At 37.3% G+C, this 16,391-nt stretch overlaps 1 protein-coding gene across 12 annotated transcripts in view; it reads right to left on the bottom strand.

Annotated features, from left to right (window-relative positions):
• Window positions 1–16,391, bottom strand: part of heph (polypyrimidine tract-binding protein 1 heph) — a 455,618-nt gene that overhangs the window by 276,484 nt on the left and 162,743 nt on the right. For 4 of the 12 annotated variants that reach the window (XM_086906233.1, XM_086906235.1, XM_012486048.3 and 1 more), the window contains exon 2: window positions 5,501–5,655. The exons of the other annotated variants lie outside the window; for them this stretch is intronic. In XM_086906233.1, coding sequence (XP_086762359.1) covers window positions 5,501–5,581 — 81 coding nt within the window. In that variant the 5' untranslated portion in view covers window positions 5,582–5,655. The remainder of the gene's footprint in view (window positions 1–5,500; window positions 5,656–16,391) is intronic. 12 annotated transcript variants of the gene reach the window in all.

Below are 16,391 nucleotides of genomic sequence, written 5' to 3'. Positions count from 1 at the left end.
TGGAAAGTTTTTGAAGTATCGGCTTGCCAAGTTTTTCGCGTGTCATAAATAAAAAGTTACGCTGCATGATCATTTATGGTTACCACGATCTAGGGTTAAAGTTGAGGGCTACGCTTCAAGAACGAAGTCTTCTCTTTGTCCCATCTTTTTACATTTGTCGAGGGAGCCTCGCGAAAGAAGAGGAAAAATACACGTGTTTCAAACATGTCGTTTCACTCTGAAACTCAACGTTATCGTTATTTTAAAATTTCCCAAAACGGGATGGAATCTTTTTTACGAATTTACTTCGTCTTTGCCAAACTTTTCTAAACTTCGCGGGCACGAAATAACGTAGACGAAAGAAGAGAAAAGAGATCGAAATTTTAAATTTCCATTGAATCCATTCGAGTAGCCAAATTTCATATTCTTTATTAAAATAAAAGGAAAACGTGAAAGTAAATAAGACGTATCGACCAATGAACGAGCATCCTTTCTATCTCCATCGAATCTGAAAAAAATTTTTCCTTCTTTTTACAAAAACACGTCGTCAAAAGCAACAACTCTCAATTCTTCAACTCACGGAATAAAAATTGTCAGGCGAGAAAAGATAGCGAGCCTCTCATCCCGCGTAATAAAGACGCCATTGAAACTTTATAAAGTGAATATTATTGAGATAGCGTGCGGCCATGGCGTGACAGTGAGCGATGAGATGGCTTCCGCCCGATTTTCTATTAAACGCCGATTTATTTATGGAATATTCAATGGGGCGGGGAGAAGCCGGGTAGAGAAAAATTCAAATCAGTCCTGCCACCAAAGCCGTGAAACGTTTTCCTCGCGAAAATAATAAGCTGAGCAAAGGGTGCCGCCAATCGGAAGTCTTCCGAGTCAAGTTTTTCCAACGCTCTCCTTCTTAGATTCGATACAATTTTCAAAGCTGTAGCGAACTTCTTCCTTTTCGAGTAACCTCCTCTCTTCGCAACGCGATTTCAAATTAATGCGATTCGAGGGCGGATTTTTCTTCGAGGAAAGCTGAGGGAGTCAGAATCGAAGAGAAGTAGGGTTAGGCGAGACGATAATTTTACAACGTCTGACAACGTTTACAAATCACGATTAAAGCGCTGTACGCGCGTTTGCATAAGCAAACAAAGGAATTGGACGTCTCTCTCGCCGTAGAGAGGACGATCCTTTGCCTCTAACGGTTACCATTGTTGAAACACATCGAAGAACTAGTGCTCGCTATTTCGATTAGCCAGTTTCTCGAAACTTTCTTGAAACTTTCGAAATTCGATGATCTTTCATGCCTTTTTCTTTTTTCATTATACGAATATCTTTTCTTCTTTCGTTTTTGCCATATTAGATGTCGAAATAAGCTTCTTCCCCTTTCTTTCTACCTGAATTCACTTCAACCGAATGGCATTGTATTTAAATATTCTATCAGTGGGATGGGAATTATGAGCATGATGAGTTTTTAAAAAATCAACCGGTAAAGATAAAATTGCAAAACTTTGCATGCACGATACTAAAAGATTGAACACACAAATACATAGCTAGCGTGAATGTTGCTTATGGTAGATGCTTTATATCGGACAAGGAATTATTTTTTCCCGATGAAAAAAACCACGCGAGGAAAAAATATATTTCGAACATCATTGCCTCTGCTTCGTTTCAGAACACATTTGAGAGCCATCTATTAGCTATTAGAAATTGAACTGCATGCATAGTGCAGCGCGTATTCGCGAGTTGAGCTCGTTATTTGATTGGGTTAAGAAGAATGGCGATGACAACAATTTCGTTAGGAAATCAGCTGTCGAAGATTGCTGGGGGAGAACGCATATGGTATCTCACGGAAAAAGCGGTGGCAAAGATTTAAATTTAAATTTGGAAGACGACGGTGAGTCTAACGATATCTAATTCCAACTGAAACGATCTTGATTGTACCTGATTTATATGTAATAAAATCTTGAATTTGGAAAATAAAAGCGAAAAAGGACTTACTCCCTGCACACCCGATTAGAAATTACAAATATTTTTCAGCTGCAAGATCAAACTCGATGGCATAGAAAATTCTCGCTGCCCTGTGCAATCTCGGATTATCGAGTCAACATTAAGGCATGCTGGGGTCAGATTAGATTCCACCGAGGTGGCCACCAACTTCGAGACGTTACGATCAAGTATTAAACGCGTTATCATCGCATCCCTCCCCTTTCCTAATTCCAGCATCCCGAATCTCATCAAAATTATCGGCACCCTCTCCCCGCCTAGTGTCTTTCCTTACGTTTAATTAAAGACTACAAGATTAATTAAGTGATTCAATTAACTGGATACAACCTGTGTGAAGAAACAGCCACCCTCCTCTCGCCCCTTCTGCTATCCACTCCCCTCTTGCAGAGACAAAGGTGATCGTCTCGAGCCGATCGATATCCCCCGCCAAATTTAAATTCCTCCTTCCAACGATTGTCGGACAGATCTATCGAGAGCGAGCTGCTTGCTGAGATGCGCTCGATTATTTTTTCTCCTACGCTATTTCCTTCGATACGAACTCGGTTACAGGCGTTACGATGATCTCGTTTTTTATTGGCGAGCATCTAGCGATACTTTATCATTAGTTTTAACCACTGCCCACTGGTGGAAGGAGGGATCCTTCGCTACACAGTAATGGAAGAGCTATAATTGGAATATTTAAAATAAAAATTATTTCCATTTTCGTGAAATTATGATCAATCATTCAAGACTGGAAGCTTGGAAATGTTTTTCAAGCTGTTAATTATTTCAATGTGATATTAATATATATCTATAACGTGTCTTATATAGCTTATTCGTTCACGTACCATTATTAATCTTAACTGCTCGAATTACGAGATTATAAATTGAACTGAATCGTTACCAGCCAGTATTAATACAAATATTTTTTTATATTATCATATATCGAGGCTAGGCTAATGGCATCGAGGTTTTTGGATCAAGTAATACGTTCGAGTAATTACGTCTAGTGAACACAAGGGTTTCTTACATAGATCATTCTTCCAAGTGACAGCAATGCAAATAAGCTGATACAGGTATTTCGTTGCCATTCCACAATTTATTCGTAAATCCAAAAAAAAAAAAAAACAAATACACGTCCACCGTCATCTCTTCGAACGATGGTGGATTCAATCTGTGGAAAAATTCCATTGATCCGAAATGTTCTTTTTTTTTTTTTCTAGAAAAACATATTCGAGCATTTCACGGTAGAAACGAGAAGGTTAAATGACGCGAAAAGAGAGAAAAAAAAGGGGCGAGGATAAAATTGAATGCATTTACATTAAGCGACTTAAGGGTGATTGACGGGCACAGTTCTCGCGAAAGAGGCCCGTTTCGTTCTCGAACGGGGCGAGTTACGTTACGTTTCGCATCCCGTTTTGCATCCCGCCTTTATAAACACTCGCCTAACGACAATTGTTATCGCGTCGAGAATACTCCCCGCTCGTTTCGAAAGAACGCGATCGAGCCGGGAATGGGAGGAGGGCGCGATAAAATCACGGTGAATCCTCTTAATTGCCGAACCGGGCCGAAGCGAGAATCGTTCGTAATTTGCCACCACTAGTTGCTGCTCGTCGTTGGAAGGGGCAGAAATTCGTGTCAGGAATCGTGGAAGAGAAATCCTCCTCTTTTTTTAACCGATCTCGTGTTTCGTATAATTGTAATACAGTATAATAATAAGAATAATTTATCATGGAAGAAATTATGCAATTCTATGAATACGGACAATGGAAGGATTTTTAAGAATTTTTAAAAATTTTTAAAGATACATGTATAACGATATAATTGTTATTGTAATAATATAATAAGAATAATTTATTAGGAAAAAAAGTATAGAATTCTATGAATACGGGCAATAGAAGAATTTTTAAATATACACGTATATCGATATAATTGTTATTGTAATAATATAATAAGAATAATTTATTATGAATACGGGCAATAGAAGAATTTTTAAATATACACGTATATCGATATAATTGTTATTGTAATAATATAATAAGAATAATTTATTATGAATACGGGCAATAGAAGAATTTTTAAATATACACGTATATCGATATAATTGTTATTGTAATAATATAATAAGAATAATTTATTAAGAATACGAGCAATAGAAGAATTTTTAAATATACACGTATAACGATATAATTGTTATTGTAATAATAATAATAATTTATTATGGAAAAAATTATGGGATTCTATGAGATAATCTCTGTAATATAAAGACGGATAATAGAAGAATTTTTAAAGGTACGTAATATAATATAATAATAATAATTCATTACGAAATTACGCGCCATAAGTACGAGCGATAGAAGAATTTTTAAAGGCGCATAAATACGGTGGAAAGGGGTGTAAGGATGGAAGAGGATTAAGAGGGGGTCGTTGAATAGGTTAATAGGCACAAAGTCACCAGAAATAAGTTCCATAAGCTCGCTGAACCGATTCAGAGATCCTCTATCTGGCGGGGAATGGCCACGGACAACAGTCGGTACCTGTTGCGTCGCAACAGTGGCTTCATAATGCGCCGACTTGGATGCATCCCCTCCCCGTATTCCAGGAATTAGAATTTTCACTCGGCTCGAATTCAATTAACATTTCGATTATGGAAATATTTTTTTTCCCAATCGTATCGTCGCTCGATCGTCGCGTGCACTTTGCGAAACGACGCGTAGAAATATTGTGCCATTAAATGAACCAGAATAGACGTAAAAGTTAGCAGTAAAAGTTGGCCAATAGCAGCAACGTGATTGTAAGTTCGGATGAAACGATCGTGATCACGATTCATCATTTATTTATTCGTGAATATAATTGTTATCGTTAGAATAATTCCAAAAAAAAAAAAAAGAAGAAGAAGAAAACAACGAATTAAGAAGAGAATTAAACGTGAAAATTTTACACGAACGAATTATTTCAAAGAAAAGAATATTACGCAACAACGTTTAATTTTTTATTCATCACTTACCGGATACTGTTCAGCCGATTTAAAGATCCCCCATCGAGATATGCGGAGAAACAATTCAACAGCATGCACGTTTTTCATTAACATTGGACAAGACTCAAAGAAACATCGAAGAATGCGAGAAAGAAAAGAAAAAAAAACATTGGCACTATAAAAGAAGCAAGCTCTAAAGCACGCTAACAATGCCGCAAAGGAAATAAGAGAAAAATTCAGAGAATGATTCTTCACTTACCCCTGACACCGACTAATTGATACACCCTTTTATACGAATTCAAAAACAATTCATTTAGTAAATATCTCTATAGTTTATACATATATACCAGATTTCTAATTTTTTTTTTTTATCTTATTTCAAATTATCATATATATATATATATATCAATAACAATAATCGTACCAATTTCGAATTGTTGTGGAAAAATTTTAAAAAAAGTTTTTCAATTTCAATTTTTCATCTCTCTTTTTTTTTTTTTTTTTTTTTGTTTTTGAAAATCGACAGATACGCTGCCAATTCAAACTGGCGTGATCGCGACTCACCTTTATTCCGAGGGTAGGAGTCAGCATCCCATAGTCGGTAAGGGGTGGCAGCATAACGGGGGATATGTTTGCCATCATCATACTGTCTAGAATCTTCGCACGTACTTTCCCTTCGTGCACAGAACACAAATCAATTTATTGCTTACTAGACCTACCTGAAACACAAAAGCAAGGAGAAGGTTAGAAAAGAAATAAAAGTGAACGATACGAGAAATCGAATTAGAGAGGAAGAATGGAGAAATAACATTCTCCAAGAACTTACACTCGTATTACATATTTAAGAAGCTTACCAATCAACATAACAAAAGTCCCTAGAATGTAATTATATTATGCATATAGACTGCGATTGTGTAGGATGGCGACACACGAGTGCAAAGGATTGAAAGGCTAAGCGTTCCTAAATTTAATACAATGAGTAGATCTCGTTCACATAGTTATGCATTTATTATAAAAAAAAAAAAAGAAGAAGAAATCGTGGATTTTCTAAAATATAATAAATTTTCCAAATTTCTTCTATCCGTCCCCTCGAAAATTTCGAATGATATTTTCACAAAGGATTTGTTATAAACGCACCATTGTCAACGGTGCCTTATCAACAGCTTGGTAATCGATTCACTCTCTTCCCAACACGATCAAAGAGCGTTCCTCGAACGTGTTGGAACGATGAAAAGCTCATAAGCGGGCGCGGATTCTGATTTCTTGGAAACGTTCAGCTCGCTCCTGGCGGCGAGATGGTAATTCCGTATCCGCGCACGCACGCTCCCCGTGTAAATCACCGGCTTAGGAGCTTGATTGTTTGCTCGCCGGCTAATTAAAGTGTACTTAGAGACCGGTTTCATTCGTTTCCCCGGATCATCGCCGCTCTAAATCTCTCCAACAACCCCCTTCTACATCCACGAGAACGCGTGCACTTTTTTTACTTACTTTTATTATTATTATTATTAATTTATTCATTCCTCCCGCGAAACTTTGAAACAAGTACGTTCCTATGTTATCCAACCATGTTATCCAATATTGCATAAATTATTCCTAAATTACCAAAAATGTCTTTTTTTCCTCTTTCATTTATTACAATTTGAGAAATTAATCCAAATCCTGGTAAAATTAAGATATAAACTTCTGGATGACCAAAAAATCAGAATAAGTGTTGATATAAAATTGGATCTCCTATTGGATCAAAAAATGATGTATTAAAATTTCGATCAAATAATAATATAGTAATTGTTCCAACAAGAAGTGATATAATAAGTAAAATAGCTGTAATAAATACTGATCGTGAAATTTGATCATAATTTAAAGAAAAATTTTTTATTATTATAATTGTTACTGTTAGATTTAATGAACCTATAATTGAAGAAATTCCTGATATATGTAAAGAAAAAATTGCAAAATCTACTGACGGTGATGAATGATATAAATAAGCTGATAAAGGAGGATAAACTGTTCATAAACTGTTCCTGGACTTGGATAACAAATTAAAGGAAAACAATAATAATTACAAAGAGTTTTAACGAGAAAAATAACGAGTAAAATCGATTAAATATCGTTCGAAGCAAGCAATCCTCTTTCAACTTTTTGCACCAAACGAAAGTCCCTAGGATGTATGTAATTTACAGATGTAAATACATCGATGTATAATAATAAAACGTAGGCTGGCAATGTGTACAGCTTCGTCGAACTCTCTCCAAGTCTCTCGAAGATCGTGAAGAAAAAGATCCCTAGGGAATTTGGAAAAAGGGGTGCGCTTGGAAACTTAGATTGGCGCCACGTGGCTGTTGTCGATCCGCGAGTTGAAACAGCGGAATAAAGAGGAGGGGGCTTGGATGATGCGCGAGATCGCAGGAGGGAAACGTTGTAACGGCACGATCCGAGGCGGCTTAACCGGCAAAGCCGACCTAAGACCTGCCGCGAAATCTCTATTTCCCGGTGAACGCCGTGTTTCCACGCTGTTTTCGTCCCAGATCAAACCGACCCCGCTCCCTCCTCCCTTCTTCTCGAGTACTCGAGAGTCGTTTAACGATGACAAGGATCTGCGGTGACATCTAGTCGAAAACCCGAGAGACTAGATGATGTTCCCAGTCTTCCACTCTCTCTCTCTCTCTCTTGGCCATTTTGATAAGATTAACACTACGATTAAGCAGAATTGTGCAGGAAGAACTGTATATCTGTTGAGGATCGAATCTAGCCCAGCTCTCGAAAATTAGGAAAATTGAATCAGCAAAGATAAGAGCAAGCTTCGTTCGAAGCAAAACTGAAGAGATGTAAGATTCTCTGTGGCGCAACGATCGTGTCGTCACCCTGTTTTGTTTCCACCCTGACAGTCCTTTTCCCTTCTTCCTCTCTTCCTTTTTTCTCTTTCTTCTTCTTTTTTATTTGAACGAATATTTTATTCAACGGCACTCGGCCGGCACGACTTTCGCGGCCGTTTGATATCGCAGTCTCATTGCATAAAACCCGAGGCTTGCATAAAACAGGGGGCCAGGCGTTCCTCGAGCACACCGGTCGGCAAGACAGGGCTTCGTTGAAAAAAAGAAAAAATTCATCGGGATTAAGCGTGACGCGGTTCAAGCTTCGCGCGGAAAGGATCACAGTCTTTCCGTTTTTACTTCCAACTGGTAATAACTTGACGATTCAACGAACGCTACGAGTCACGAAAAAAAGCAACGAGAACTCGACACTCCGCGCTAGCTACGAGATCATCATTTCCCCCCTTAAAACTCGTCGAGAGAGAGAGAGAAAGAAATCTAAACAGATAGATTTTCGCCAAATCAACATTATGAATAATGGGCCGCTTGAAAACGGTTGTCAAAACTTCGCACAAATATATACATGTAATAATCTCCCATTTCTCTTCGCGGTAATAACCACGCCAAGCCAAACTATTACACGCATCGCTCGCTTCTTCGAACATTCTCCCCTCCTCCATTCAGAATTAATCAAATCGCAGCTCGTTTATCACTCGACCGTGCGAGCAGCGCGTAGAAGCACGGTTTTGCTGCGTCGTTCGCAACAAGTTCGAAAGAGACGCTTCCTGACATTTCCATTCTCTCGCGTGTCCACCTCCTCTCCTCGCTTTTCTCCACCATCGCAGCATTTTTTTTCCCCTTCCTTTTTCTTTTTTCTTTTTTCACCCCTCCTCTCGAGGCACGAAGAGGTTAATCGCCGGCGAATTAGCCACGCTTGGATACAGAATTAATCAAACGTGTCTACCCGCGACTGCAAACGGGATAGGAGGAGTGAGGGATTCGCGGTGGAAATAAAAGAGAGAGAGAGAGAGAGAGAGAGAAGGAGGTGGACGACGCGTGACGGGCCAGCTTTATCCGCCGGTATTAACGCGGAATAACGTGTGCAATTATCGCTTTGAGCCTCGCGTCACTGCCGGTTTTTAGGATCTCCTCTCTCGGTTCTTTTTTTTTTTTCTTTTTTCTTTTTCTCGTCGAGACGAAGAGGGAGAAAAGGGAGGAGAGGATCTTCCTCTTGCTCCGTTTAATTGGGTTTGGAAGGATGGCTTACGGCTTGTCGCGTATTAACGAGACGACTAATGAACTAATGCAAAAGAGGAGTGAGAATATTTGTATAATATTACTTATATACCACTTTTGAGAAAGTATAAAAGTAGATAGGAAGAATCTGCAAGAATTATTAGAATTTGCACTACTCGTGTTTGTGTTTACCGATCGAGTAACAAAAATCCCTAGAATGTAATTATATATTTAATAATGTATAATAATAAAACGTTGCATTTGTTTCAACAGTAGACGTTTCACCATCATACTTTCGCTTGATCGATTTTGCACTCGTATTTGTATTTAAAAAGATTACCGATCGAGTAACAAAAGTCCCTAGAATGTAATTATATTATATATTTAATGATGTATAAATAATAAAACGTTGCATTTGTTTCAACAGTAAACGTTTCACCATCATACTGTCGCTTGATCGACTAACCTTTTGCACTCGTATTTATATTTAAGAAGGTTATCGATCGAGTAACAAGAGTCCCTAGAATCTAATTATATTATACATATATTTACATTACAGTAAATAAAATAAAACGTAGGATCACGATTATATGGCGACATACGAGTGCAAAGGGTTAATATTCTTCTAAAAAAAAGAAATGAATCTTAATAATTATCAAAATTGGAACTGGATAATACGGAAAACGTTGGAATCCACCCGAAATATATATCGAAAGAAACGATCTAAATCAGCCGGTTCGATCGAATTACATTACGAGAGATCGAGAGGGCGATTATTATTCGAATCTCGGAATCTTGCGATCCGAGATAGGGTTCTTTCGCCGGTTGACGTTAACGAGTGTGATCGTTGGGCCGTGTACAGTCGGTGGATTCCGATCGATCGACACCGTTGCCCGCTAATTGGCAATCGGTGTAGTTGCATTAGGAATACTGACAGTGACGCGTGAATGATGACGCGAGGAGGGCGTTTAACGTGATTTTCTGCTAATGATGGTTGGTGGTAGTGATTTACCCTGGTTACACACCTTCTGGTTAAAGGATCGGCACCCATTGACGGATAGATTAAACGGATATTTCTTCGGGTAAAATTTCGTTCGAGCACTTGGCAACATGAATAGTTCCCTTTGTTGCGTTTCACGAATAGCTCGAAAGCGCGAAAAAAGAGCGGGACTTGAACAATTACGCTATCTTTCGGGCGTGCAACGATGTAATCGTGGCGGAAGTCGATTGGAACCGGAAGCAACGCGCCGAGGCCCTCCCCCTGCTGGCCGGAGATGACGCGTGTTTTCAATCACTTCGCTGCCTGCACAACTCGCACAGGCAATTTGCATTTTTCGCCAATATTTCGAGCCATCAGCTCCGTCGTTCTTCGTTCACCTAGCCAACAATTTCATTCGGGTGTACCTGTTGCCAATGCGGCTGACCCGTGATATTTCGTAACATTTGAGGATTTTTCTTCTTTTTTCTTTAACGAAATTATTCGATTAATTAAGAAATTATAATTTTTATGTCGAATAGATCGGCGCTAAATCGATCCGTTACAATGTCAGAAAAATGAAAACTAATACTGGTCGAGTATAGAAATTCAATCAAGGGGCAATTTGGAAAAAAATATTGGTTCAATTTTTCCTCGTTTTCCTATTTCTCGTTCAATTACGATACGGGGATTCGTTAACGAAACATTATGTAGAATTTTCCATTAGTTCAATGGAGTTTATCATGTATACGTATATGAAATAGAAAAATAATTCATTTCCTTTTTTTTTCCTGTACCATTTCGATTTGTTAAAAACAAATTTAAAAAAAAAAAGCACTCGAACGAATCCTTTAATTTGGAAAAAAATTTTTTTTACGTACTAATCGTAAATAAAAATCAATTAATTGTATTTATTTTGGAGGTATAGCAATTTGTTTTTTCGAGGATTAAAAGTTATCGATAATTAAGCTTCTATAAAGGTAATATTTTTTTTTATCGGAAAAATAAAACTATTGCATGAAAAACAAAACTTTTAACAATTTTCTTATCTTTCCTATTTTTTTTTTTTTTTTTGTTCAAATTAGCATCGAATGACCTTATAGAGAAGAATCCGTAAGAACGAAAGGCGGTTTTTAGTTCTAAATTGAAGGCTAAACTTAATCCAACTGCAAAACGAGCACGTACCTATATGGTATTTGCGTTAAAAAGGACTTATGTGAACGCAGGATAAACTAACTGGACAAAAATAACAAAAGACTTGATTACTATGATCACGTAGCCGAGTCCAGGAACGCTTCCTTGTTACTGGATCCAGTAGTATTAAGCTCACGTTTAAACCTTAAAGATCTTCAATCCAATAAAACACGAACGATCCTCTCTCCTCCGATGTTATCTCCACTCGAGTCTTCTTTGGAATTTTCCTTTAAAATAATCGTTCAAGCAGCTGTGATAGCTTTCAAAATGTATCTTTTCAACAATTAACTACGTAATCCTTAAAAAATTAGAGAGAGAGAGAGAGAGAGATAGAGAGAGAAAATGATAAATCTTTCGTATTTATTTATTCCGGATCAATTTTCTCGACGAATTCGCAATTTTAGAAAAAAATTTACAATTTTGACGATTCGATATTTCTATTTATTTCGAGAGATTTTTAAAAATCATATCACGGCTCTGACACGCACGAAGGCGAATCCGAACACTCGCCTTGAAGAAGATACGCGCTCTTGTCTCGGCATATTCATACTGAAATTAACGATCCGTGCCTAACTTCAGCCCCTTATCCAGAGGCTACGAAGAAGGCGGTGGTAAGAGACGTCTGGAGGGGATCCCTATGTCCCAAGGGATGTTTCTCTCTCGCGCCAACTACGGCTCTTACGAGGCTACCAGGCTGGAAGCTGAGTTGGTTCGTATTTATATAGAGCCTGCACGTGATCCTTGGACCGATCTGTAAATTTCCTGTCGTCCTTCTAGAATCCTGTGAAGGTGAATCTTCTCGACTTGAGAGAACAAATCGTAGAGTATGAGAACGTATTTAAGACGTATTTAACGTTCTAGAAGTTTCAACGATCTGTTCCATCGAATTTGGAAGAGAAAAGCAATTATCGCCATTTTCCAAACTTTTCTACAGGAATATTCAATGATAAATTTTATGCGGTAAGAAGAAAGAAAAAAAAGAATGGAATCATTTTCATATCCAGATTTCAATTGTATTAAAAATAAGTTGTTTTTTTAATATACCGAAAATTGATATTTTTCTATCCAAAGCAGATTCTTTACGAATAAACAAGAAGACATTAAAATCCTGGCAAACTAAATAAAAACGATTCTTCATCGAATCTCTGTCGAGAAAAAATTTGAGAATTATCCCGGTTCTTTTCTCCATTAAGCTTGAGTGCATCTCGTAAAATATTCAAAGATATTCAAAGATAATATCGAAAGCTTTCCGCGGCCACTTGTTTCTTTTTCTTTGAGAAGAGAGCACTATGGAACTTTCATATTGGACAAAACGCGCGAACTTAATCGCGTTACTTTAACGAGAACCCCTTCTTGGTATTTCGAACTAATTCGAACTTCTGTTCAATATTCCAGATCTTCGAATATTTCGAATTGATTAACGTAGATGTACAGATTCTACATTTATCCATGTATAATAATCTCTCCTTATTTCTTATTATATTATATAAAAAATTTATGTTGTATTTTAAAATTAGAAAATACATATATATAATAGTAACATATAAAAATATAAAAATAACAGAAGAGAAATATTAAAATTTATCTAGAAAAAATATTTTGAATAATCAATATAGATAAATAGACAAAAACTGAATTTTTAGAGGGAAATTTTTAGAAGAAAAAAATAATATGGACATGGTAGATCAGGATTTAAAAAATAATTTTAAAAAAGGATTAGGATAAATTCATCGAAAATTCGCGAAAACGGAAGTATAAGTCGAAGAGAATCCTATCACCGTATGAAGGATGATAACCGACCAAAATATCGTGAATACGTAAATAATACTAGCGAGAGTGGCGATAGCGCTTGGAGTCATCTAGTGGCGGAAGTCGGTATTACAGATCGGCGTATACATTGAAAAGGATTGCTTATGCTCGCAGCCGCTTAGCGGTAGTGACGGGTACTAAAGATCGGTGGTGAGCAGTGTCGACAAAATGTGACATCACGTTATAATTTTCATCTTTGAAGTTAAATTTCGATAAAAAAATGGTAAAATATGCATATATATTATCGAAATATATTTAAATCTTCAAAAATTGAAAAAAAATTTTAAACTATTAATATTAATAAATTATATATTAGTAAATTAAATTAAATTAAATTTAAATCTTGTTAAATCTGTTGAGCAAGTTTCAAAGATTAAAGCAATTACAATATAATACAAGGTAATATAAGATTGAGATATAACATAATAAGATACAAGTTTCCGTAAAAAATAAGAACGAAAGAAGGTTTTTACTCGCATTTATTAACGTCAAGTCGTATTTCAACGACAGAGAATAGCTAATTAAACGGACATTTCCCCGAAGATGAGGCAAGATTATTCGACGATCGTCCCAGAAGTCTCGTTAAAGCCGGAGGCAACAGGTTCCACGAGGTTTCTATGCAACGCAGCCTCGAATTCAATTCTGACAGATTGCGAATGCGATTGCATTCGCGGCACGCGCCGCGTTATGACGTTTGACCTGCGTTCAAAATGGCGCCTATTCGCCAGGAATCAACCGTTATTGTCTTTACTTTCGGATGAATCGGATGAAATCGTAACGAGATAAACGGTCATTTAACATGTAACTATTTGTGATGAACAATTGTTTCACGACGATGAATATTCTGAATTAAAAAAAAAAAAAAAGGAAAAGAAAATATATATATTTTGTTGCGTAAATTTTCGTGAATTTAAAAAATAATACACTTTCAAGATATCTGTTGACTTTAAAATTGATTTTATTAACGAATTATAAATATTATATAGAATAAATTTGACAAAAAATATTTTGGAAGATGGAATCGATATGAAACGAAAGAAACAAGCAATATTTCCCATCGTACTCCTCTACGACGAAATATTTCTTCGAATAATTCCTTAAACTTGAATAAACAATTTTCGCAATTGAATAAATTCGAGTGGAAAACACGCGTGAAAAATTCAATCGTAGATAACCACGGGAGTTGAGCCGAAGTTGGCGAAATCTGTTCCTTCTTATGAGATTCTGCTTCGGAGTCCGAACAATGGGAAAAACCACTTCTGAAAAAGTTGCGCGACACAAAAGAAGACGTAACGCTCAAACAGAAATAGTTTTCCCTTCTTCTTTATTTCTTCTTTCTCTCGATAGAAACTACCCTCGTTTTCATCCTCTCACGCAATAACGATTATTGAAACCAACTCGTGCAGCAACAAAAGGAAATATCCTTTTGTCAATACGCTCTTTTTAATCCTCGACGATCCTCCTTCTCTTTAACCTCGCCCTAAAAGCGCACCAAATTATTGAAGGAAGGAGGAGAAATTTCAGAGATGTATAATCGAAATAATCTTGGCATTCTAATTTCTTAGAATCTCTCCATTATCCACGAGACAACAATAACAATGCAACGCGAAAAATGCAAATTCGATGTTCAAACGTCGCGTCGAAAGGAAAAGAAAATGAGGAGAATCTGTCGCTCTAAAAGCGTGCCAAATTATCGAAGGAAGGAGGAGAAATTTCAGAAATGTATAATCGAAATAATCTTGACATTCTAATTTCTTAGAATCTTTCCATTGTCCACGAAATAACAATGCAACGCGAAAAATGCAAATTCGATGTTCAAACGCCGCGTCGAAAGGAGAAGAAAATGAGGAGAATCTATCAAGTATCCATGAACATTGAAAACAATGCGGCAGGAGCACGTCGCCGCATCATGGCAGATTTGAGCGCCACAGGTGAAATTTAATATATCGCCTCGGAAGAACCGCCACCGTCTTTGCCAGGCGCGGGCTTAATTACCTCCAGTGGCCTGGAACTCGCGGAAATTCACTATCAACGCGTCACAGGGATGTTCGCGCCTTGTGCAACCGTCCCGTTTCTCTTTCTCTCCCCCCGCCCCTGACCACCCCCTTCGTCTGATGTTCAACGCGGCCTCGAAACATAATTAAAATTTTCTAATTAAGAATTTCGATAAGGAAGCGCTCCGGCTAGCGAAAGGGAGGCTTTGCTGTCACGAGGCCCCGCCTTATTTTCCTCTACCAACCAACCCCAAGATCCCTTATCACCGACCTCTGCTATCCACGCTGCTTAATATCGCAGATGCACCCCCTCCGTGTTTACCGAATTAACGAATCCTCGCAGCCTCCATCGCTTTCCCTTGCCTTCCCTCGATTCTCGAACTCAGTTTCGAGAATTTGTTTTTCTTCTTATTATATGACCCGCGAAGAGGAGAAGTGTATTGTAAAAACTCGAATGCAAAATTAGATTCCCTTTTTCTTAGAAAGAAATATTAATCCTTTCCGCTCCAACGGTGACTCTAAGGGCATTTTGATTTTTTAAAATATCGCTTCGTGAATAGATTCCTCTTAGCTCTTTACGTATTATTATAAAGTGTGGAATAATATATTATCGAATGGTCAGATTTTTTTTATCTGAAATTACACCGTGATCGAACTACATTTTCGGCGTTGGTCCGAGTTTGACAGTGGTGGTGGCGATGTAAAAAATATTATTTCATTTAAGTTTCTGAGTTTTGTAAGCATGGAATACGGTAATGAAATTAATTCAAGTGAAGATGAGTTCGATTTTTCGTTATTGAATAACGAATTATTTTTATTCGTTAAGAAATTGACGGTAGAGAGAAGGAAAAAGTGATAAAAATAGAGACGTAATATAAGGAGATGAAAAATAAAAATAGTAAGATTTTACTGACAGACCGAGGATGCATTTTAGTAATTGCTTTATTACTAAAATATCACACAACAATATAGATTTTTAATATTCGATAAATTTTCTTTCTTTATACGTAAAGATACATAAAATATCAAAATATAAAAGTTTTGTATATTAATTCGCGTGCGAAATTCAACAAACGAGTGCGGGAAATCTGGAGTTGTTGGTTCGCCCGGAATGCAAAGAGTTAATATTCGTTAAAAAGATTGTTTCAAAGGATCGTTTTATTAATTTCAATAAACCTTTAATAAGGTTCTAGAAAAACCTTATTAAAAAGGTTGTTGAAACAAATTTTTCCAATGAAACCAGTGAAAAATCTCTTCTTCCATTTGTGCTCTCCACTCGAGGATGAATTTGCCGGTTTCCGGTGGGCATTCGCCACGGGTCAAAGTCTCGAGCGGAATAGCAGGGATTCCCGACTGGGAGGGTGGTCGAGTGGCTGATTCCAAGCTAACCTCGTTCGTCCCTCTAACTAAGCGGCGCGATCCTGTCGTGGATTCTC

This window comes from Apis florea, unplaced genomic scaffold (genome assembly GCF_048593485.1).
Source record: "Apis florea isolate Af1SG1 unplaced genomic scaffold, ASM4859348v1 contig_2492_pilon, whole genome shotgun sequence".
In the NCBI taxonomy this organism is placed as follows: Eukaryota; Metazoa; Arthropoda; class Insecta; order Hymenoptera; family Apidae; genus Apis; species Apis florea.
This window is presented reverse-complemented; position numbering and strand designations above follow the sequence as displayed.